Raw genomic sequence first — 25,782 nt, 5'->3', positions numbered from 1 at the left:
GTCCGCAGTCTCTGGTCATCCCCTGTGCTGTCCGCAGTCTCTGGTCATCCCCTGTGCTGTCCGCAGTCTCTGGTCATCCCCTGTGCTGTCTGCAGTCTCTGGTCATCCCCTGTGCTGTCCTCAGTCTCTGGTCATCCCCTGTGCTGTCCTCAGTCTCTGGTCATCCCCTGTGCTGTCCTCAGTCTCTGGTCATCCCCTGTGCTGTCTGCAGTCTCTGGTCATCCCCTGTACTGTGTCTTCAGTCTCTGGTCCTCCTCCTGTACTGTGTCCGCAGTCTCTGGTCATCTCCTGTACTGTGTCTGCAGTGTCTGGTCACTTCCTGTACTATGTCTGCAGTCCATTGGTTCAGAATATTTTTTTTTCTTGTTTTTCTCCTCTGAAACCTAGGCACGTCTTATGGTCAGGTGCGTCCTATGGAGCGAAAAATATGGTAAATGCACTTTTTAAACAGTAAACAAATTTATTCCTTCAAAAATGGATAGTGCAATAATCTCCATGCTAGTAAAAATGAACGTCCCAGCCCTAGCCATCACAATATTTACAGTATATTGGTGTGGCCGGCAGTTTTTATTAAGCTATGTTGCCAGGGGACCAGACATTTTATTGGGGCATTAGAGAGGCCTGGGGGGCACTTGCCCCGTGGCCCAGTCTGCCTCTGGTCACGACCCACTTTTGGGTCACAACCCATTACTTGAGAAACATGGATCTAGTGGGACAGCATTGCAGCCAATATGTTGGCCTGTCAGGAACTATGGGAAGGGGCACGGCAGAGCTCTGAAGATGAAGCAAAGTTGGTCCCTGCTGAACCAGCAGAATTTCAAACCATCTATGACCAGCTTTACTGCTTACCTGCAGTAAGTCACCCTAAAATAGTGGTAAGCCAATATGATTTTTGTGGGGATAGGGTGCAGTGGAAGGCTTTTACAGTTACAGTGGAAGTGTTAAAACTTTGGCAGATTAGAACCAGACTAATACTAAAAAGCTGCTTCAGTTACTTGTTGGCAAAGCAGTGTGCCTGCATGCCATTTCTATCAGCATCTTTCAGTATTCTTAAAGGTACAGTGTTTCTTAAAACTATATAGGTTTAAATCGTGGATCTTCAAAACTACTTGATGGGTAACTGCTGTTTGTAGTTAATATTAAAATCACTTACCAGCTCTCATTATTAAAAACAATGAATCCCTTATTGCCACGGCCAAAAGCAATTTGATTTCCTCCATTGTCCCACCAGTTAGTGAATGATTGGCCATCAACTGTGTTACGGAAGATTACCATGTTCCTAAAAGCAGAATAAAAAACCTGAAAAATCATACACAAATATATATCATGGATAAATCTCTCAGAAATTAAAGTGTATATATCATATTAATCTGTCAAATGCTGGATTTATTTTTTAATGTACACATTAATGCACATGTATAATCTGGTAGTTGGGAGTTTTGAATGTAAAGATAATGTAATGCTGGGAACACGGGGCTAACCAAGTATCCCCATGGGACCCTCTACAACCAACTCCTTCATTTCCTTCCTGTATTGTCTCCAGGGCTAACAGCTTTAACTGAATGAATATGACAAAAGGTATAAAAATAATTCTGGTGGCTCTCTTTTTAGGTCCTGTGGCTCCTTCCCTTGCGAGTGCAATATTAGGCTACTGCAGACAGTCAGTGTAGCTGTCTGCCCGTACCTCCGATACAGGCAGGCAGTTACTTTACTCCAGAAAACTCAATGGACTACGAGAGCACTCACCAGCACCCTTGCAGTTCATTGAGAACTACAAGATGTCATCATATTCTGTTTTAAACCCACATAAAGGGGCAGAGGCCATCATTTTACACATTTCAGTTTCCTGGCTTTCTTTATTTTCATGAGTGATCAGATGTATATGGTTTGGGTGGAATCAGGGTGGTTGTGGGGTTGTACAGTCCCTTGAAGAATGACTGAATTATACCCCTAAATTTACTTTAACTCACTTAATCTGGCGCCATCTGTGCTCACAGACCCAATCATTGCCGCAGGTTGTGTCAGCATTAATAGTAACTGCCTTAGTTGATCCATCAGAGTTGCTTGGGGGTCCGATCCAGTCATTGACATCCTGCAGAGTAAAAAGAACCAGTCAGGCGTAGGTATATAGTATATAGGTATCTCCATTTTCTGCTTCACATTTAGTTAAGGATAGAAAATGATAGGATGGCTTGAAGCAGGGAGAGGAGGCTCACATGAATTTGTATTCTTGAAAACATTCATTACCTGTCCATTGACAAAGTTTCTTGTCCAACGATAACTGGACATGACACGTGTGACACCATAGGGATGTGCCAACATCAAGGCAACTCCCATTTTGTACAGGCTGTAAAAATTAGAAATAGAACAAGTTTGTGCATATGACGCCATGTCTTAATTATTTTGTGTATTTGTGTCTAGTAAATCCTTACCGAGAGTCCCAGAAGGTAAGGATGGAAGCACCTCCAGCACCATGTCCTCTCTGGTTATCATGGTTGTCAACAAACACCAGTGCTCTATTGGAAGGCATGAATCCCCATCCTTCACCCCAGTTCCTGTAGGACAAACAGTGATAAGTAAATCCCTTTATACAGTCCATGTTCATCACACAATAAGATTGTTTTTTATATGTATATTTCTGTAGCAGTTTTCTCCTGCGCCAGAGTAGATTACCATCTCAAGGCTAGTTTTAAACAGGAGTCAATAAACCTACCAGTATGTCTTTGGAGTGTGGAAAGAAACCCATGCAAGCACAGTGTGAACATGCAAACAATGTAACTAATGTCCTGGTCAGAACATAAACCAGGGACCCCAGTGCTGCAAAGCAGAAGTGCTAACCACTATATCAATAGAAGATATGTCTGTACTCACTTCAGGTATGCCATCTTTTCTTGGTTCCACTTGCGAACCACATTGCCAAGCTTGGCTCCATATTTGAACTCAGTCACCCGGCCATTTCCATAGTATTCACTGGCTGAAATAGCCTCTCCACCCAGATCAATCACCTATCAGAAACACAAAAACATAATGTATGTCAATGATCACCTCAAGACAACATTTGAGCCATGTCAGGTCAAAATTGTTTGGTCAACACCACGCTGAGTAGCAGTCTGCAATAGGGAGTGTAGACATCCAATAGGCTGACGCGTTTCGAGGACTTGCCTTTTCCTCAGAGCCAACTGACCAAATGTCTGCATCCTCTTTTAAATGCTCACTACTATTTGAACCAAAGGTCACATGGGCCATCCTGGAAACTCCCCTATGCAGGGGGAGGGGTCACAGGGGCAATTGACATAGTATAAGTAAACACAAAGGATCTATATAAATATATATGTATAAATAAAATCACTGAAACAAGTGACAATCATAAAATCATAACTTTCCATCTGCACAAGTGACACTCCACCCGCGGGTAGATTATTATGCAGACACGTCTGAGGATTGATTAGATATGAAATTATACACTGAATGGTTCACGAGATGTACTTTTCTGCTTTCCTATGTATCCCAGCCAAGGAGAATGACCTATCAAATTGTTCGTCTCCTCTTGGCCAATCTGACGATATGCCTGGTTTTTATGTAAGTCCCTCATATTCCAAGATATGAGACATTGGGGAAAAATGGATTTTAAAAGTGCTATCTGGTCTGTGCTTAGCTAGGATCTCTTTGAACTTCTGGGAAGGCTTGCATTAGCTTTTACGAGGTATTATAGTTCACAGCTTTCTTAGACAGCCAGGCGCTTAGCTTGGGAGAAGTGTATAGCTCTGGGCTCCCTGCTGGGCTCTGTCCTGCCTGTGACACTTCCAACACACACACACACACACACACACACTGGCCAAATGTCTCTGTGACTCTCAGAGGGGGGGGGGAGAATGAGGGGAGAACATGGAGAATTCTTAACAAAATAGAGGATGTATCTGTGACAGAGTTCTCGAACCAAAGTTTTTGACAATGTCCTAGGACAGGTCCAGTATCTCACAAATTGGGCCCAATTAGCCATTTTCATTCCCCAGTGTCATGCGACTCATTAGTGTTACAAGGTCTCAGGTGTGAATGGGGAGCAGGTGTGTTAAATTTGATATCATTCTCACTCTCTCATACTGGTCACTGGAAGTTCAGCATGGCACCTCATGGCAAAGAACTTTCTGAGGATCTGAAAAAAAAGAATTGTTGCTCTACATAAAGATGGCCTAGGCTATAAGAAGATTGCCAAGACCCAGAAGCTGAGCTGCAGCATGGTGGCCAAGATCATACAGCTTTTTAACAGGACAGGTTCCACTCAAAACAGGCCTTGCCATGGTTGACTAAAGTAGTTGAGTGCACATGCTTGGCTTCATATCCAGAGGTTGTCTTTGGGAAATAGACTTATGAGTGCTGCCAGCATTGCTGCAGAGGTTGAGTTGTTGGGGGGATCATCCTGTCAGTGCTCAGACCATATGCCACACACTGCATCAAATTGGTCTGCATGGCTGTCATCCCAGATGTCACGGTGTGGGTCAGGTTCAGAGACCAGTTGCTATAGTAGTGTAAGGCTTACCTGAAACCAGCAGGATAGGTACAGCAGCAGGTCACCCTGAGAAATGACGCAGGCTCACCTGAGGTGTGGGCTTTAAGCACTAACCGGTTTTCACCAGAGTTCCTAATGATGGAGATGGATTTGGCTGCATGTTAGTACCAGGTCGCAGATCTCAGGATCACCCCACCAGGGAATAAGCAAGCTGGAATCCAATAGCAGATCGAACAGGTTAGGGATCAAGCAGAAGCGGAGTCAGTCAAGAAGCCAAGGGTTGGTCACAAACAGTATTAGATGAGGATGAGGCAGAATCGTAGTCCAGGAACTTTGACCGATCACTCTTGGCCGAGAGAATGAATTCCAGATTTTTATGGTCAGTGAGAACAGTTACAGGATGATTAGCCCCTTCTAGTAGATGCCTCCATTCAGAAAAGGCTTCCTTAATTGCCAGTAGCTCTTTATTCCCAATGTCCTAACTCCTTTCGGCTAAAAGTAGGCACAAGGATGAAGCTGCATTTTTTTCATCACTTTGCTGAGACAGGATAGCTCCCACGGCAGAATTTGAAGCATCCACTTCCACTATAAAGGGTAGTTCAGGATCGGGATATACCAAAATTGGTGAAGAAGTGAAAAGAGTTTTTAGCTTTTCAAACAGCCTGTGCCTCAGGGGTCCACACAAAGGATACCCCTTTCTTTATCAGCTGTGTGATTGGAGCTATCACTTTAGAAAAGTTTCTTATAAATTTCCTGTAGAAGTTGGCAAACCCGATGAAACGTTGAATTTCCTTAACATTTCCAGGGGCTGACCAATCTACCACTGCTTTGATCTCGGGATCCATGCTCACTCCCTCTGGAGAAATGATATAGCCTAAGAACTGGATCTGGGTTTGTTCAAACTCACATTTCTCCAATTTAATGTAAAGTCTATTCTTCCTTAATCTTTCAAAGACAGTACAAACTTGTTTGCGGTGCTCCTCCCAATTATCGGAAAAGATAAGGATATCATCCAGATAAGCAATTACAAATTGGTCCAACAGATCACGAAAAACATCGTTGATGAAATGCTGAAATGTTGCAGGGGCATTGCAAAGTCCAAGCTGCATCACCAAGGATTCAAAATGCCCATACCTGGTTCTAAAGGCAGTTTTCCATTCGTCTCCTTGACGAATGTGGACAAGGTTATATGCCCCTCGTAAATCAAGTTTTGTAAAGATCTTGGCAGAACTAAGTCTTTCCAACATTTTAGAGATCAAGAGTAATGGATAGTGGTTTTTAATAGTGATTTTATTCATGTCTCTGTAATCAATGCATGGATGCAAGGTGGAGTCTTTCTTTTCAACGAAGAACAGGGCTGCTCCTCCAGGGGATGTTGAGTGTCTAATAAAGCCCTTCTCTAAATTCTCATCGATCCACACCCAGAGTACTTTTAATTCAGGTTCTGACAGATTGAAAAAGCGGCCAAAAGGTATTTCTGCCCCTGGGAGCAGCTCAATGGGGCAATCATATGGGCGATGAGGGGGTAATTGATCGGCATTTTTCTTGTCACAAACATCCCGGAACCCATGGTATTGTGGGGGCAAATTGTCATATGACTGGATAGCCACTATATCACTTTGCGATTCCTTGGCCGGTGACGAACTTGGTCGGCAAAGTTTCTTACAATATGTTTCACAGTGGGGGTATGTAAAATCTATAGTCCATGCTCCCCAGTTGATGGAAGGATTGTGAGTGGAGAACCAAGGAATGCCCAGGATGATGGGAAACTTGGGTGATGTAATCAGCTGAAAGCTGATGGTCTCACAATAGTCATCCTCAAACAACAGTACCAGGGGAACCGTTTTATGGGTAACAGGTCCTGAAGATAAGGGTGACCCATCAACTGTCTCCATATCAATAGGGGTAAATGTATTTCTTGCTTGAATATTATTGTTGTGGGCAAACTCTATATCCATAAAGTTCCCCCCAGCCCCGGAGTCCAGCATAGCTGACCAGGAGATTTCATGGCCCTCAAATACAAGTTTAATGGGAATGACAAAATGAGAGAGAAGTGAGTTCACTTTATTCTCTTCAGGAATCAGTGGGGAGACAGACTGGCTTATGGAGTTTATTTGTTCAGGCACAATCACATCAGTCACAGCAATTATTCTAACTTTGTTAGGACAATTAATTGCATAATGACCAGAGTCCCCACAATATAGACATATGTTCTCTGAACGTCTTCTCTCTCTTTCCTGAATGGAAATGGATCTCTTGATAGCATCAACCTACATAGGCTCAGGAGTGTTAGAACCCAGAGAGACTTTTGAATCCTGCTGAACAAATGGACTAGCAGAGAGATGCATGCCCCTATTACTTCCAAACATTCCCAGCCTCTCCTTCCTCCTTTCTGTAAGTCTTTGATCGATTTGGATACACAATTGCATGAATTCCTCAAGATCATTAGGAATATCTACTCTGGCAAGCTCATCCTATACCTGTTCAGAAAGACCTTGGCGGAACTGGCTTTTTTGTGCTGCAGCTTTCCAAGTGGTATCTGCGATCCAACATCTGAATTCGGCTGTGTATTCAGCGACCGAGCGTCTACCCTGCCGCAGACTATGCAACTTTGCTTCGTCAGTAGCACAACAGTTGGGATAATCAAAAACCTGATTCATCGCGGTCAAAAAGGTATCAAGATTATTCAGAGTGCCATTGTCTTGTTCTATATAAGGGGAGGCTGAAGCTAGAGCTTCCCCAGTCAGAAGCCCAATAATAAACATTACCTTCTTTTTCTCTGAAGGAAATGCAGCAGGGTACATTTGGAAATATATACGACATTGATTAAGGAAACCCCTGTAGTGGTGGCGGTCTCCATTAAACTTAGATGGTTGGGGCTGGGGCATATGTGAGTTGGTTTCATCCCGGTTTAGCAGTTGTCTCTGCAGAATCTGAATCTCTCCCTGTTGTCTATCCACTATGCTTTCTAGTTTGGCAACTCTTTCTTGATGGGTAACCCCGAATTCCTGCAGCTCAGCAATTTGTTGCCTAAGAAGAGCCACAACATTTGCTATAGCGGCCTCCATGTTTGGGCCAGATTATTTTGTCACGGTCTGGGTCAGGTTCAGAGACCAGTTGCTATAGCAGTGTAAGGATTACCTGAAACCAGCAGGATAGGTACAGCAGCAGGTCACCCTAGGAAATGACGCAGGCTCACCTGAGGTGTGGGGTGTATGCACTAACCGGTTTTCACCAGAGCTCCTAATGATGGAGATGGATTTGGCTGCATGTTAGTACCAGGTCGCAGATCTCAGGATCACCCCACCAGGGAATGAGCAAGCTGGAATACAATAGCAGATTGAACAGGTTAGGAACCAAGCAGAAACGGAGTCAGTCAACAAGCCAAGGGTCGGTCACAAACGGTATTAGATGAGGATGAGGCAGAATCGTAGTCCAGGAACAAGCCAAAGGTCGGTAGCGAAGGTATAGACGGCAGCAGGAGAGACAAGTGGGATATTGGCTGGAGAAGGCAAAATAAACTGGCAAACAGGAAATGCAGAGACATGGCTTTTATCAGGAAGTTCATGGAAGGAGCAAGGGGTTCAAGGTTCAAGATAAATCATCCAAATAATTGTCAAGGGGGCTGTCCAGCATTCCAGGTGGCTCAGCAAAAAGAAACATTGCCTCTCACTGCAGAAAGCCCAGGTTTGAACCCAGGCTCTGACACCAAAAGGAAGTCTCTTCTAAAGATGATGCACAAGAAAGCCTACAAACAGTTTGCTGAAGACAAGCAGGCTCAGGACATGGATTACTGGAACCATGTGCTGTGGTCTGATGAGACCAAGATAAACTTATTTGGTTCAGATGATGTCAAGTGCGTGTGATGGCAACCAGGTGAGGAGTACAAAGACATGTCTTGCCTACAGTGAAGCATGGTGGTGGGAGTATCATGGTCTGGGGATGCGTGAGTGCTGCTGGCACTGGGGAGCTACAGTTCACTGATGGAACCATGAATTCCAACATGTACTGTGACATACTGAAGCAGAGCATGAACCCCTCTCTTCGGAGGCTGGGCCACAAGGCAGTATTCTAACATGATAACAACCCCAAACACACTTCCAAGATGACCACTGCCTTGCTAAAGAAGCTGTGGGTAAAGGTGATGGACTGGCCAAGCATGTCTCCAGACCTAAACCCTATTGAGCATCTGTGGGGCATCCTCAAATGGAAGGTGGAGGAGAGCAAGGTCTCTAACATCCACCAGCTCTGTGATGTTGTCATGGAGGAGTAGAAGGGAACTCCAGTGGCAACCTGTGAATCTCTGGTGAACTCCATGCCCAAGAGGGTTAAGGCAGTGCTAGAAAATAATGGTGGCCACACAAAATATTGACACTTTGGGCCCAATTTGGAAATTTTCACTTAGGTGTACTCACTTTTGTGGTTTAGACATTAATGGCTGCGTGTTGAGTTATTTTTAGGGGACAGAACATTTACACTGTTATACAAGCTGTACACTCACTACTTTACAGTGTAGCAAAGTGTAATTTCTTCAGTGTTGTCACATGAAAAGTTATAATAAAATATTTACAAAAATGTGAGGGGTGTACTCACTTCTGTGAGATACTGTATGTTAATAAATGATAATAATTTATATGATTACTTTGAGACAACAGTAGGCTATAAATTTGGTAAAAGAATAAGAAAATCAAAATTGAATACCCAGGCTTGAAAACACTGAAATTTAATAATGATCTGTAATTGCTTAACTTTTTCCCGCCGGTGGTACGCATATATGTGGCCACTCGGCAGGTGGGCCTTAACACTTAGAGGCTGCATATATGCGTACCTAAAGTTAAACAGAACTGTGCCAAAAGCGTGGGCTGTGGACGCTCCCAGTACTGTTACTGCCAGCTAATGGAAAGCTCCCATTCTGTACTTGCGATTGGGAGCTTTCCTATCATGTGACCACTGTGATAGCCAATCATGGAGTTCACATGGTCAGAAACCCCATTCCCTGGGATCTGAAACGCCTTAAAGGGCCAGGAGGCACCAGTACCAAGCAGTTAAAGAGTTTGCATAGTATTCCTAACAGCTATATTTACAATGAACACACCAAGTGATCTATTTGCCAGACATTAGTTGCATGAATGTCAGAGACATTTGTGCAAGATGAACAAAACTTCACTGTATGTTTTAATAGATTACATTTCTGTGTCATTAGCTCTTTCTCGTGGCAGAAATGCAATATAGTTTTCTAAAATCTGTAAACGAGAAAATATACCTCATTTTGCCCAATATTTGGAGATGATGATACAGGAATTCTGTTAAAAAAGGTAAAGGAGGACAGCTGCATTTAGTTGTTATAATCAGTTACATTAATGTTTTGTAACTTATGTGCCATTGATAGCCCCTGCGTGGGCGTACCTTTTGCCCTGTTGGCATTAGAGCATTGTTTTTCCCTTTTTTTTATTTTGCATTTTGTTTATCTGTGCAATTGATAGCCCCTGCGTGGGCGTGTTTTATTGCCTCTGTTTATACTGTTTAAAAAATTTAATAAAAACCATTGAAATAGAAAAAAAAAAAAAGGTAAAGGAAAATTTCCTTCAGCTTGCACAAATGCTTCTGACATTTGATCAACATATATGTTATAAAGTATAATCTGGTCTTTTTGTAATAGGGCAATTGTGAATGAGGCAGATATATTTGTTAAATGATAATTAATAACATCCTTGTTAGTTGCTTTGTTTACTTAAAAGTTAACTAAATGCAGTAGCTATAGATTGCTTGCTCTGAGTTAGCGATATCTTAAGTGTCGGTTCACACTATTGTGGTGCAGGAAAGCGCATATGATTTGGACAGGAATCGCACTGCATTCCTGTTTAAAATACATGTGATGCTTCACAGTGCAATTTGAGCCATTCATTTTGTATTTCTCAAATTGCACCACATCCACAGGAAAGATGCATGCACCCTTTTTTCCTACTGGAATCAGATCACATGGGTGTTCATTCACAGTTCACCCAATCGCGCTGCGTACAGCGAACCTTTATGCGGTGTTGTTACCTTGACATAGACACCCGCAGCAGTTCACATAAATGGAGTGCGATTCTGATGCAATGCAGGAAACGCACAGAATTCACTGCAAATCCCGCACAACATCAGTGTGAACCAGCACTTAAACAGTTTTAGCACTTTGCTTTCCTTGAATCCTGAGATAATCTTGTTTTATAAACAAACATCAGTTCTCTCATGTATTTATCTGTGCAAATTAATCACAATATAATGATAATTCAAACATTACTTTCAGAAGTACATATCATTATTTTGTTAAACAATTGACAATACCTCCTGGAAGATAAAAGGACGGGTGCCACTAGGGAACCACTGAGTGTTGAGGTTGTTCAATCTCCCGATAATATTAGAGATGTCTCCAGGCCACATGTGTTTGGAAGCATCCAGTCTGAATCCAGCTACACCAATGCTGATAAGGTTATTTAGGAAGGCAGCAATCTTTCCACGGACGTAATCCTTCTCCAGCGCCAAGTCCAAGAGACCCACAAGTCTGCAGTTTCTCACCTGCAGTAGTAACATACATGCATACATGTGAAGTTACATTAAATAAATGTAATATATATATATATATATATATATATATATGTATTGCTGTATGTATAAAATTATATATTATTTATATAGGGCAACCAATATCTTCTCTCTATGGGTTGAAGCCACACAAGTTATTTTGTCGCAAATCACTGTTGCGACTTGAGCATCCTCAACTACATTGGATAAACAAGCAGCTGAAAATATTGTAGTCAGTTCAACACGCTGCAAAAAGTGAATTGCCTTGTTAGCAATCAACAAATTGCTGGAATCTTTGACAATCTCTAAGCCATTCTTCCATTCCTTTTTTCTAACACAAAAATTTTTTTCAAGGTGTGGGAAAGGTGTAAAAACAAAATAGCTTTAATCCTTTACAACATCACAGAAAACACAATGTCGTACCTGGTTAACATCTCCATAGTTCTGAATTTCACCATTACTAGTAGAGCACTTGCCATCATTGAAATCCAGGTTAGAATAAGGTACTGCAGAGAATTCTTTGGTTCCAGTATTGAAATAGCTTCCACAAGTTGAGTGTGTTCCCGCACCACCAGCTGATCCACACATATGGTTAATGACGGCATCAACATAGATATATACCTAAATTGTAATACAAGTTCAGTTATTATCCTGATATATTGTGTTTTTTCTAAATTAATACATCTCAATATTAAATATGAATGTATTTGAATAAAGAGAAACATGCACACTTTTTCTGAACATCACAATACATATGACTATGTATCTTTGTTGAAATAATACATAACTATCTTGTATTTAAAAGGTTGGCCATCTTAAGGCACTTGTTGGTAAATTTAACACCAGATCTTAAGGGGGTGTTAAAACACTCAAAAGATTGTTGCTCAACTAGCATTTGGCCATCTCTTGTTTACCTGCAGTTCTGTTGGAGGTCTGTACATTTCAATGGAAGCTCTTCTTTAAGTCTGCTGCCAATCACATAACACATCACAGACAGTAATGGGAGGGTTGAAGCCTGTACCAAGAGCATTATGGTCAGCACTGTATAGGGATGGTTAAAATATACCAAGCCATTTACATGAGTACCTGGCTCGGTAGAATTAACAACACTCCAACCTTCGTTCTTGTTTTGGTCACCCTAGGATCAATTTGCTTAAAACAGTGTGAAGTGGGACTGTGGGGGAAAAAAAAACCTTAGGGAATTTAACCGCCTCCCGCCCGCCATATAAGGTAATGATGGGCGCAAGGTGGTTCTCTCATTCTGGGAGGACGTCATATGATGTCCTCCCACTCTAACCGTGCATGCGCAGCTCTGGAAGCGTGCAACGCTGCAATCGGTGGTGTGCTGTGTCCCTCGGACACAGCGGATCAGCAATCAATGGAAAGAGCCGAAGATGTCGGCTCGGTCATGTGATCAGCTGTGTCCAATCACAGCTGATCGCATGTCAATAGGGAAATGCCGGTTATCGGTATTTCTCTCCTCACGAGCTGTCACGCTGACAGCTCAAGAGGAGAGGAGAGCCGGTAATCTGCATTCCTCGGAGGGGACATCTACACTGATCATCAGGGCACTGATGATCAGTGTAGCCCCAGCAATGCCACCTGTCAGTGCCCATCCGTGCCACCTGCCAGTGCCCATCAGTGCCACATCAATGCCACATATCAGTGCCTACCAGTGCCCATCGATGCCACATATCAGTGCCCATCTAAGCTGCCTTTCAGTGTCACCTATCAGTGCCAGTCAGTGCCATCTATCAGTGTTGCCAATCAGTGCCACCTATCAGTGCCAGTCAGTGCCGCCTATCAGTGCCCGTCTGTGCTGCCTATCAGTGCTGCCTAACAGTGACAGTCAGTGCCACCTTACAGTACCAGTCAGTGCCACCTATCAGTGCCACCTATCAGTGCCATAGATGTGTTCTGCCTTTCAGTGCCCATCAGTGATGCCTGTCAATTCCCATCAGTGCCACCTACTAGTGCCTCCTCATCAGTGCCACCTATCAGTGCCCATTAGTGCAGCCTATCACAGCCCATCACTGCAGCCTCATTAGCACACATAAGTGAAGGAGAAAAATCCCTTATTTACAAAATTTTATAACAAAAACTAAGAAAAAACATTTTTTTTTCAAAATTTTCAGCTGTTTTTTTTTGTTTAGCAAAAAAATAAAAAAACCCAGAGGTGATTAACCGCTTGCCGCCCTGCCACTGTGTATATACGTGTTCAGGGCGGCAGTGCAGCGCAAAACCACGTTTAAAAACGGGTTCCGCGCTCCCAACACTTTCGCCGGCAGGGGGCGCGCGCGCGCGCTCCCGCCGACCCGCGGGTGACACTATTTGATCCAGGAGGGATCAATCATTAGATTTCAGCCAGTGATTTCTGGCTGAAATCACATGATCGGTCCCTGTCTTATCCTGTCCTGTGTTGACATACACACAGGGCAGGATATGATGTCATTCTTCTCTGCCTGGACACATTCCGTTCCAGACAGAGAAGAAGACAATCAAAAAGTGAGTACACAAGCACTACACTACAGTTAGAACACTCTAGGACACATTTAACCCCCTGATCGCCCCCCCCCTCCAGTTAACCCTTCACTGCCCTGTCACCAGTGTCACTGATCAGTGAAGCGATTTTTACTGATCAGTGTCGCTGGCGACTTCTGATAGAGTTAGCGCCCCTCCCAGATAGCGCCAGATTGCCCGCCAGTACACCAGTAATCCCGTTTAACCCCTTGATCGCCCCCCCCCAGTTAACCCCTCCACTGCCCTGTCACCAGTGTCACTGATCAGTGAACCAATTTTTACTGATCACTGTATCAGTGTCGCTGGCGACTTCCGATAGTGTTAGCGGCCCTCCCAGATAGCGCCAGACTGCCCGCCAGTACACCAGTAATCCCGTTTAACCCCTTGATCGCCCCCCCCCCCACTTAACCCCTTCACTGCCCTGTCACCAGTGTCACTGATCAGTGAACCAATTTTTATTGATCACTGTATCAGTGTCGCTGGCGACTTCCGATAGAGTTAGCGCCCCTCCCAGATAGTGCCAGTTTGCCCGCCAGTACACCAGTAATCCCGTTTAACCCCTTGATCGCCCCCCCAGTTAACCCCTTCACTGCCCTGTCACCAGTGTCACTGATCAGTGAACCAATTTTTACTGATCACTGCATCAGTGTCGCTGGCGACTTCCGATAGTGTTAGCGCCCCTCCCAGATAGCGCCAGATTGCCCGCTAGTACACCAGTAATCCCATTTAACCCCTTAATCTCCCCCCCCAGTTAACCCATTCACTGCCCTGTCACCAGTGTCACTGATCAGTGAACCGATTTTTACTGATCACTGTATCAGTGTCGCTGGCGACTTCCGATAGTGTTAGCGCCCCTCCCAGATAGCGCCAGATTGCCCGCCAGTACACCAGTAATCCCGTTTAACCCCTTGATCGCCCCCCCCCCCTCCAGTTAACCCCTGCACTGCCCTGTCACCAGTGTCACTGATCAGTGAACCAATTTTTACTGATCACTGTATCAGTGTCGCTGGCGACTTCCGATAGTGTTAGCGCCCCTCCCAGATAGCGCCAGTTTGCCCGCTAGTGCACCAGAAATCCCATTTAACCCCTTGATCGCCCCCCCCCCAGTTAACCCATTCACTGCCCTGTCACCAGTGTCATTGATTACAGTGAACAGATTTTTACTGATCACTGTATTAGTGTCACTGGTGACTTCCGATAGTGTTAGCGCCCCTCCTAGATAGCGCCAGTTTGCCCGCTAATGCACGGGATTTTTTTTACCAAAAACATGTAGCAGAATACATTTTGGCTTAAATTTATGACTAACTTTGAGTTTACGATATATTTTTTATAGCTGAAAGTAGAAAATATTGTTTTTTTTCAAAATGTTTGTGGTTTTTTTGTTTATAGCGCAAAAAATAAAAAGCGCACAGGTGATCAAATACCACCGAAAGAAAGCTCTATTTGTGTGAAAAAAAGGACGTAATTTTCGTTTGGATGCAGCATTGCATGACCGCGCAATTATCATTTGAGTTAGTGCAGCGCTGTATAGCAAAGAAAGGCATAAATTACAGTATCTATACCATAGTTTGTAGACGCTATAACTTTCACACAAAGCAATCAATATACACTTATTGGGATTTTTTTTACCAAAAACATGTAGCAGAATACATTTTGGCTTAAATATATGACTAACTTTGAGTTTACGATATATTTTTTATAGCTGAAAGTAGAAAATATTGTTTTTTTTCAAACTTTTCGTGTTTTTTTTGTTTATAGAGCAAAAAATAAAAAGCGCACAGGTGATCAAATACCACCAAAAGAAAGCTCTATTTGTGTGAAAAAAAGGACGTAAATTTTGTTTGGGTACAGCATTGCATGACCGCGGCATTATCATTTGAATTAGTGCAGCGCCAAACAGCAAAAAAAGGCCTGGTCATTAAGGGGGGTAAATCCTCTGGGGCTCAAGTGGTTAAATACCACCAAAAGAGAGCTCTATCGGTCTCAAAAAAATGATAAAAATTTCATATGAGTACAGTGTTGCATGACCACGCAATTGTCAAAGTGCGACAGCGCTGAAAGCTGAAAACTGGCCCGGGCAGGAAGGGGGTATAAGTGCCCTGTAGGCAAGTGGTTAAGGAAATCTAGACTGGGAAATCATAGAAACTAGATGCACATAGAGCATCAACAGGACTCAAACACAGTACCCTAAAGCTGGAACACAGATAGGATGATTAAAGTAAGGTGCTTATTGCCCCTCATAAATCCCCAGGACGAGATGGTCTTCCCTGATATTCTGATTCCACATATGGCCCATTATTTTAATTATTTACGGGATGGGGGACTTGTGCCTCCTGACGAAAACAAGACATTCATCAGTGTTATCCCCAAACCCCATAAGGATGCTACTTTAGTCTCCAATTATCAACCTCATTAATTAACTGTGATCTAAATATTCTTAGTAAAATCCTGGCTTTACGCCTCCACAAATTTTTGGCTCTTTATATTCATGATGATCAATCAGGATTCATCAGCGGTCGACAAACATCGGACCAAATTTGTCGGACTTTGGCTTTACTGTCAGATGTACAATCCAATTGGGATAAATCCTCACAGAGGGAAGTCTTATTGTTATCACTAGATATTCATAAAGCATTTGACAGCTTATCATGGGACTATTTATTTCAGATGTTGGGTAGAGTAGGGTTTGGCCCTTGTTTCATGACATTGATACAGGCTCTATATTCTAACCCTTCAGCTCAAGTTTCCATTCGCGGATATAAATCAGCCTCCCTGTCTATAGGGCAAGGCACTAGACAGGGATTCCTGCGTTCTCCCTTATTATTTGCTTTGGCAATTGTCATGGAAATTTTGTATTGTTGGTCGAACTTTAAATGTGTCATATATTCGTGTTATTCATATGTCTCTCGTGTGGCTTAATTAAAGCTCTGAAGGCTGCAATTGGGCAATGCGCATGTACAATGTATGTATTACAGTACTCAGCTTGGTAATGGATGAGATGGCAGATCTGCGCTTATAGACCGGCGTGTATACCACCACGGCATTCGATGCGAATGTCGCTGGCAGTAGACCGTGGGCCTGTATCCACATATCAGCAGCATAGTACCACATGGGCTTCATAACGCAAGGCGCCAAGCGGTGTGAACTCCACGTGTAGGCTTATGCATATCTTACAACCCATTACCAACTTGAAACTGTATCTTGGATGGATGTGTTTTAATAAAGATCGTATCGGGCCCATCCAGGTACAGACTGATATTTTTAGGGAATGCTTGTACAAAGAATTTACATACCAATAGAAGCTAGTAGGACAGGAAATATGACCTCAGAAGGCTCATGGGGGGGAAGGGGAGGAAGTCTGCTGACCTCAGAAGACTCATGGGGGAGGACCAGTGATAGATAATAGGAAAGGCTATGCTCCAATTGGAATGTACATCCTGTGTATAGGCACTCCCCATTGCATTGTTCGGTGGGAGGGGATTGACTTTATTCATGTGGGGGGCATGTGTGTATTTTTAATAAAACAGAGAGCTGAGTCTGAAACCAGCCCTTATGTGAATTGCAACACCATCCTGAGAGTGTCGTTTGATCATTCTAGGGTAACGGAGCTCCACCCCCACATCTCAACAGAAGCTAAAAGTAGTTGGATGGGCAGGAATCGTGTAGTTTAGCTGCAGTCGTGGTAAGCGAGATTCGCACAGCTTTATGGGGGATTTCTGCGCATCCAACTGTGAGTACTCACAGTAAGGAGAAATTCGTTAAAGCGAATTTCCAAGACACAATGGAACCACTCGCGATTGCTATCTGCTCTGATCCCACTATTTTTGGCATCCTCTCTGGTCAACGAGATCATAAATGTGCCTTATTTGCTGATGATGTCCTTATGTACAGTATATATCTAACTCTCGAATGTCTCTACCTGGTCTCCTCCACTTGTTTCACCGTTTCTCTGTGACCTCTGGTCTCACACTTAATTCCTCTAAAACAACTGCTTTAAATATCTCCTTACCAGATTTGGAGGTCCAATATCTGCGGGACAACTTCGACTTTCAGTGGGCCTCTCGTTCTTTCCCTTATTTGGGGATTCACCTCACAAACTCGTTATATAGGACCAATCTCGTCGTTATATAGGACCAATTATCCCCCGCTTTTCAAACGACTCAAAACTGACCTACAAGACTGGGAGGATCTTCCCCTATCCTGGTTTGGTAGAATTAGCTCTATTAAGATGATCTTTTTACCGAGATTTTTGTAGTACTTTAGGATGTTACCGATCATGGTGCCCAAATGGGAATTGTTACTATTACAAGCAGCAGTCTCTAGATTTATAAGGAAAGGAAACGTCCTAGAGTTAACAAGTCAACTCTATTTTCCCTAAAAAAGCATGGTGGTTTGGGACTTCCTAATCTTTTGATTTATTTTTAGGCGGCTCAAATGGCACAGCTATCTTGCACTACTGCTAGGGGTTATGTTCCCCAGTGGTTTGGCATCGAGGCCTTATCTTGTCATCCTTACGCTATTGGTGCTCTCATGTGTCTTCCTAGTCGATTGCGTCATCCTATGCTATGTCCTACATTCTCCTATTCGTTAATGGTGTGGGATAGATGGCGGGCACACAAGCCTCTCTGCTCTCTACATACCCCATTAGCTCCAGTTTCTTATAACCCCAAGATTGTTCCTGGCTTATCACCATCTGCATTTCATTGGTGAATGAATAAGGGTTTACTGCGTATTGGAGGTTTCCTGGATGGACTTCGTCCTTGTTCTCTCCAATGCTTTTTGACAAATTACCTGATGCCCTCCAGTGAATTGTTCCGCTACCATCAACTTATATCTTTTATTACTAGTAAACTCAAATTACTCCTAGAACCTTGCACACTCACTCCTCTAGAGATCTCCTGTGGGGCTACTGGGATGATGAGAAGTCGCTTGTCCATTATCTATGCTTCCTTTGTCGGTCCACTTACTAAATTATCTTACATGACTCAATGGGAAAGGGATTTGAATAGCTCACTAGACCTGGACATTTGGACAAATACGGCCCATACTCTATCAAAGATTTCGATTAATACTGCTCTTATCGAATCCAATTATAAAACACTACTTCGCTGGTATCTAGTTCCTACACGCCTCGCTAAAATGTTTCTATCAGTATCACCTAACTGCTTTTGAAATTGCAGACAAGAGGGCACTATGCTCCATATCTGGTGGAAATGTCCGGTAGTGAATAGATTTTGGATCCGAATGTTTAACTTCATTTACTTGGTAACAGGAATTAACATTCGTAGATCACCGTAAGTAGCTTTATTTCATTTGCTGCCCGCTGACATTCCCAAGAAATCAACTAAATTAATTCTTTATCTCTTATTAGCGGCACGTATTACCATAGCTGGATGTTGGAAACAATCATCAATTCCGCTAGATGGGGTTAAACAAAAACTTAATTGGATAATGATAAATGATAAACTTACGAGCATCGTCAATAATACTTCTAAATTTGAGGTTACGTTTGAACCATGGATCAGATATATTTCTATTATTTAATAGAACTACAGCTGACCCTCTCTCTCTCCCTTTTCTCTCCCCCCTTTTTTTCTTTCTTTTCTCTTTTCTTCTTCTTCTATTTGTACTCCTTTTTTTTTTTTTTATTGTTGCTAAATATTTATATGAAACTACCTATGCATACTGACTGATGGAACATTTGTTACCCTATGGGGATGGTGTTTACTGTTTACATCATCGATTAATGTTTTCTTACGTACCTACCGTATTTTCCAGCGTATAAGACGACTTTTTAACCCATGAAAATCTTCTCAAAAGTCGGAGGTCGTCTTATACGCCGGTATACGGCATGCTGAAACTTGGTATCAGGGTGGCACTTTTTAGGGGGCGGCGTGGTGCCTGCGCCGCCACCCCCCCTTCCAACGGAAGGGACACTAAGTACAGGGGTGGGCAGGCGGCTGCTGTTTCTTACCTGGCTCCGGTCCCAGTCCCACGACGATCCAGTCCAGGAAGCGCAGCTGCTCCTTCATTCAATTCGGCCGCTCGATGTTCGCGCGGCTGCTTGGCTCCGCTTCCACACCGGCGATTGGGCGCCAGAACTGTAGCTCAGGAAAGGCACACAGGTGGCCAATCGCCGGCGAGGAGGTGGAGCCGAGTGGCCCCGCGAAAATCGAGTGAGGGAACGACAGGTAAGTGTGCTGTGCAGAGGTGCTGCTGCAACCATGTATGCTGGCTGCAGCAGCACCATGCTGGAACAGGAGTCAGCAAGTGTCATTGGTGTCCGTGGGAGGAATAGTGCCCCATCATTGGTGTCACTGATAGTAATGATGGGGCATTATTCCTCCCACTGACACCAACGATGGGGCACTATTCCTCCCCCCCACTGACACCAACGATGGGGCACTATTCCTCCTCCCCACTGACACCAACGATGGGGCACTATTCCACCCCCCACTGACACCAACGATGGAACAGTATTCCTTCCCCCACTGACAACAATGATGGGGCACTGTTCCTCCCACTGACACCAATGACGGGGCACTATTCCTCCCACTGACACCAATGACGGGGCACGATTCCTCCCACTGACACCAAAGATGGGGCACTATTTCTCCCACTGATAACAATGATGGGCCACTATTCCTCCCACTGATACCAATGATAGGGCACTATTCCTCCCACTGATACCAATGATGGGGCACTATTTCACCCACTGACACTGATGGAGTACTATTCCTCCCACTGATACTAATGATGGGACACTGTTCCTCACACACTGACACTTATGATGGGGCACCATTATTGGTGTCAGTGGGAGGAATAGTGTCCCATCATTGTTGTCAGTGGGAGGAATAGTGCCCCATCATTGGTGTCAGAGCGAGGAATCGTGCCCCATCATTGGTGTCAGTGGGAGGAATAACACCCCATCATTGGAATACCATACTGAAATACCATACCATATTGAAATCAAATCTGATGTTTTTTAATTTTTATTTGGTGTGCGTTGGAAGAGGGGTAGTCTTATACGGCAAGTATAACCCAAACCCTATATTTTAACAGGAAAAGTAGGGGGTCGTCTTATACGCCCAGTCATCTTATACGCCGGAAAATATGGTATATTATTTTATAAAAATATAAACATGTTTATTCACCCCAACTCACCATGCAGGTGGGTAATGTTTCTATTTCTGTGTATACCATTTTTTCAATAAAAATATTGAAATATAAAGTAAGGTGCTTGTTAAATGACTAAATATCTACTCTTACATCTACTAAACTATTTGTTCCCAATGGAACATACAGGCTCATCGTTTGCAGCTGTAAGAAAGAAAATGTATTTTCAGCATTACAAAGGATTTTGAGTGCAAAGAAAGCATTACTAGATTGCCAGATCTGCTATTATCAATGGTAGGAAATTAAAAATCTACCCAATGCTGTACCACTAAAGCAGTCACGCAGTTTCACCTATTTGAGGTATCCTAGTATGAGGAGCTCACACAGCTATACAAATATTACATTTCTAGAGCAGAAAGGATGACTCTTCCATGATTGCATAGATTTGCCAATATTTTCTCCAACAAGGAGCACCTCTGCATTTTAAGCATTATTGCTCACATTATGCCAACATTGTCTATTAAAGTGAGTAATGCTGGAATTGTGTACATTCAGCCATGTCAGTAATTTTATGATAGGTGCACAAATAGTTATTTTATATTATTTATTTCTGTGAGAGGTGTGGAGACACACTGGCCACACTGCTGAGACTTAACTGCTCTAGGGATGCTGTATTGCTTGATATTTTCAGCCTTGGGGGAAGCCTCTTATCTGTACACCTGCCTCCACCTTATGGTGTGTGCTGTCTGCTTTTTTGTGTCCTGAGATTATACATCCACAGTGCCATATACACTATCTTAGATACATATTACTCATACATTTGGCCAGGTTTTAGTGTCCTCCTGTGTTTATATGTGTGGGGAACTAGTCTTGGGTGCCTCCATGCTCTGAATGGCTGACTGTCCAGGGTCCAGTTTTTGCTCCACATGAACATGCCCTGACCGATCGTGTATGCACATACTCCATAGCATCTCACCTCTCTACTCTTTGCTCTCCTAATAAAGCAGGCAGGGATTCTTGTGAAATACCGATTGCACCACAGTCTTAAAGAGTGCTACATTTGCAGAGCCCCTTTTAAGTGGGACACTTTCTCTTTAAGGCTAGGTTTACATCTGTGCAGGTGGTGCCGCTGCAGGACCCACACAAATACTAGCAGCCGCAACCACCCACGCAGAGATATAAGGGACCTGTGGGTGGGTGCCATTAACCATAATGGCACGCCGCCCGCACTGGAAATCGCACCCCTAGTGGGAAACTCGGTTCCCACACAGGCTGTGATTTCAAAAATGGTTCAGGGACTTCTTTCTTGTGTCTCCCAAGGCACGACAGCCCATTCAATTGAATGGGCTCTCATGCCCAGGCAAGTTGCGGTCCACATGGCCTCACAGGTGTGAACCTAACCTTACAGAAAATTAAATTGTAACAATATATGTTTCTTAGAGAGGATCAATCTATGCAGATAGGATTTTTATGATATGTCACACTCTTTTGTATAAAGTGTGTGGGGTGTGCACTCCCTGTCTTTTTTTGGTACAATTTGGCGTATGTGAATTACTGGGGCACCCCAAAAGTCTATTTTCTTTGTTTTGTTTTATTTCTACAAACACATTTAGCATAAGGACTCAACTATGCAGGTGGTTTTTAACTTTACAATATGTTGATGTATATGAAAAAACAGAGAATATCTAATCTAGTATCTATAAACATATTAAATTGTACATTAAAATGGTTGTAAAAGAAATATGAACAAAGCATATCCCTCTATAGCATGTGCTTGTCTCAATCCATAGCACTAAGTGTCATTTATGTCTGCTGCCTTGTTTCTCTGCTATCTGCATCCGTCACTTCTGACAAGTTTTACTGACACCAAAAGAAATGACAGCCTCAGCTCTGTTCCTTTGTGCTGTTTGAAGGGGGGTGTCCCTTCCCTCCAATCTGCTCTCAAAGCTATCCTCGCTGAGCTCTGCAGTGTGTAATTTCAGATCTCTGTCCCTTTTTTTGACAGCTCAGAAAAGCTTTATGAATTCTGGACTTTGAATGGAAGTAGAGAAACTGTAGATAAACAGGTACAACTTATGTAGGATGATTTGTTTTATCTCTGTGTATCATATAAGGCCAGTCACTTTATTGGGTATATGTAAGGGTTTACAACCTCTTTAATCTAGAGAGCTGTCAGTGTGTCAACATGGGGTCAGGAAGGATGATTTTGTTCTTCATTTGAACAGGGAAAGAGGCTGTGGTCTACTGATTGTTTTGCTGTCCACTAAAACAAACTTTGAAGATGAAGGGATCAAAAAGAGTTCTTCAAAAAGGAATACACTTGGTAGGCAAGTTTTGCTAAGGTATGCATGTACTGTATGTAAATGTTTATTACTGTACTGGCATTTATACATTAAAAACATGGCAAGCAGTAAATAATGTGTGCATAATAAATAGAAGAAAATGCTTAGGTTCATACCCCAACATTGTTACATCTGGTCACCATGTCTCTGAACTGAGCCTCGCTACCGGATCTGGAGCAGAGTTTGTAGCTGATTGGCTGGTATCTCTCATACCAGGGTCTCCAGGGATTGCTAACAATGATATTCTCATTTGGTGGGGAGATCTGTAGCAAAATAGTGATTACAGTCAGTAAATGTGATTGCTTTATAATAATACTTTCAAATAGACATCACATGCATGGCCATAAGTCATGTCATCTTAAATTTTTTCCCAGAAGAACAAAAATCCTAAAGCAAGGAAACAAAGAGCCTATACACCAGGCATCTGGCCGGTGATTGTGGGGGTCTGTGGGCGTGGGGCTTATTGGAATTTGTAAGCCCCTTTAGCAAGGGGGTCTCCAGATCCCAGCCCCCATGTGAATGAGTATGGGATACATGGTACCGCTATCCATTCACACGAAAAAAACTGTAGCATAAAAAAGACAGTAGACAGTCTTTGACAAGTCCTTTATTAAAAGAAGAAAAATAAAAGAATGTCCCCCGAAGTAGATCCAATGTTAATCATGATGCCCCCCACCGACCCGAAAAAAGGAGGGAAAAAAGGCTCCGTACTCGACCCTGGCTCCCGGCCATCTGAGTGCTCCGTTGGCTTGACAGTTCTTAAATATGTAAGGGGCGGGGCCACCCAGTGACATCATTCATGTGACCCCGCCAATTGTGATATCATCGACCAGGGCATGCTGGGTCAATGATGTCACACGGGGGCGGGATCACATGCAGGATGTCACTGGGTGTCCCTGCCCCTTACATATTTAAGAACTGTCAAGCCAGCGGAGCAGTCAGATAGCGGGATCCAGCGTCGTTAGCGGAGCCTTTTTTGGGTCGGCGGTGGTGGGCATCGTGATTGATCTATTTTGGGGGACATTTTTTTACTTTCCTTCTTTAAATAAAGGACTTGTCAAAGACTGTCTGTCTTTTTTCACACTACAGTTTTTTTTTGTGAATGGGTAGCGGTACCATGTACCCCATACTCTTTCGCATAGGTGGGGCTGGGATCTGGGGGATTCCAGATTCCGATAAGCCCCCCGCCCGCAGACCCCCACAACCACCGGGAATGGTTGTGGGGAAGAGGCCCTTGTCCCCATCAACATGGGACCAAGGGGCTTTGGAGGCTGAGCCCCCCTGCCCCAAAGTGCTCGATCGTCCCCCCTTTCCTTACCTGCTGGGCTGCATGCTCGGATAAGGGTCTGGTATGGATTTTGGGGGGGACCCCACAGCATTTTTTATTACTTTTATAATTGCCGGCAATTCTTTTTTTAAACATTCAGCTGTCAGTGGAGAACCCCGCTGACAGCTGATGACTCATAGTTTGTTTGTTCCTTAACAACCAATGACAGTACTGCCAGATACAGTACATACCACATTCCGGGAGCACTACTTAATTACCGATTGCATTTAATTATTTATTTCCTTTTGTGAACTGGCTTTAAGGACTTTTTATGCGGTGTTTACTGAGTGTTTTTGCTATTTTTGGTAAATCCCGCATACTAGCAATAGTGAATTAACATTTTCACATGTGAGATGTGGTCATGTGACTGACTTAACTCATGCGATAAGCTTTAGTGAATTATGCCCATAGTTTCTAACTATATTTAGGTTCACTAACCGCTTCCCGTCCACCCTATAGCAGTAATACTGTTACAGGGCAGCACAGGTTCGCAAAATCACGTATATATATACATGATTTTGCATTTCCGGGTAGGGGGCGCGGGCCTTACCCGTGCCGCTATTCGCGGCCTCGGCTGTCAGTCACCAAGTCCCGGCTGGTGATTACTCGCCGGCACCTGGTGATCGAGGAGCATTACTGATGGAGGGAGAGAACTATAAGTAAACAGTACAGTTCTCTCCCCTGTCAGCTCCTGCACACTGCTATGCATGGCTTTGCATAGCAGAGCCATGCAAAGCAGTGTGTTTACAGTGAAGCACACACACACATAGCACACAATAAAACAGCACACAGTTAATCCTTTGATCTACCCAAAAGTTAACTCCTTCCTGCCCAGTGCCATTAGTACAGTGTCAGTGCTTTTTATTAGCACTGATCACTGTATTGGTGTCACTGGGGATATCAGTGACATCAAGTAATTTCCCCCAAGTGACAGAATGTATGCTGCAGTCCTGCTATAAGGCGCTGATTGCCGCCATTACTAGTAAATATAAAAAAATAAACCCCAGTATATATACCACCATTTGTAAATGCTATAACTTTCACGTAAACAGATTAATTTACATGTATTGGGATTTTATTTAGCAAAGACATGTAGCAGAATACATTTTGGCCTACATTTATGACATTTGATTTTTTTTTTTTTTTTTTACTGGATATGTTTAATAGCAAAAAGTCAAAAATATAGTTTTTTTCTCAAAATTGTCGGTCTTTTTTTCATAGAGCACAAAAATTAAAAATGCACAGGCGATCAAATGCCACCAAAATAAAGCTCTATTTGGAGGAAAAAAAAGGAAGTAAATTTAATTTGGGTGTAGCGTTGCATGACCGTGTGTCATTTAAAGTACCAAAAAAAATGGCCTGGTCAGGAAGGGGGATAAATCCTCTGGAGGGCAAGTGGTTAAAGA

General features: G+C 43.3%; 1 protein-coding gene across 1 annotated transcript in view; it reads right to left on the bottom strand.

The window, feature by feature from the left end:
- The window catches only part of LOC149455144 (pancreatic alpha-amylase-like), a 30,725-nt gene that overhangs the window by 3,805 nt on the left and 1,138 nt on the right, over nt 1-25,782 (bottom strand). The window contains exons 2-9 of the mRNA XM_089686552.1: nt 23,166-23,312; nt 11,495-11,692; nt 10,835-11,065; nt 2,872-3,005; nt 2,433-2,555; nt 2,248-2,347; nt 1,971-2,092; nt 1,154-1,279 (exon numbers count right to left, since the gene is read on the bottom strand). Of these exons, the coding sequence (XP_089542678.1) occupies nt 1,154-1,279; nt 1,971-2,092; nt 2,248-2,347; nt 2,433-2,555; nt 2,872-3,005; nt 10,835-11,065; nt 11,495-11,692; nt 23,166-23,312 (1,181 nt within the window). The remainder of the gene's footprint in view (nt 1-1,153; nt 1,280-1,970; nt 2,093-2,247; nt 2,348-2,432; nt 2,556-2,871; nt 3,006-10,834; nt 11,066-11,494; nt 11,693-23,165; nt 23,313-25,782) is intronic.

Source organism: Staurois parvus, unplaced genomic scaffold (assembly GCF_062004578.1).
Source record: "Staurois parvus isolate SC_StPar_1 unplaced genomic scaffold, SC_StPar_1.0 ptg000402l, whole genome shotgun sequence".
Classification (NCBI taxonomy): Eukaryota; Metazoa; Chordata; class Amphibia; order Anura; family Ranidae; genus Staurois; species Staurois parvus.
Note: the sequence above shows the minus strand (reverse complement) of the source record. Positions and strands in the feature narration are given on the sequence as shown.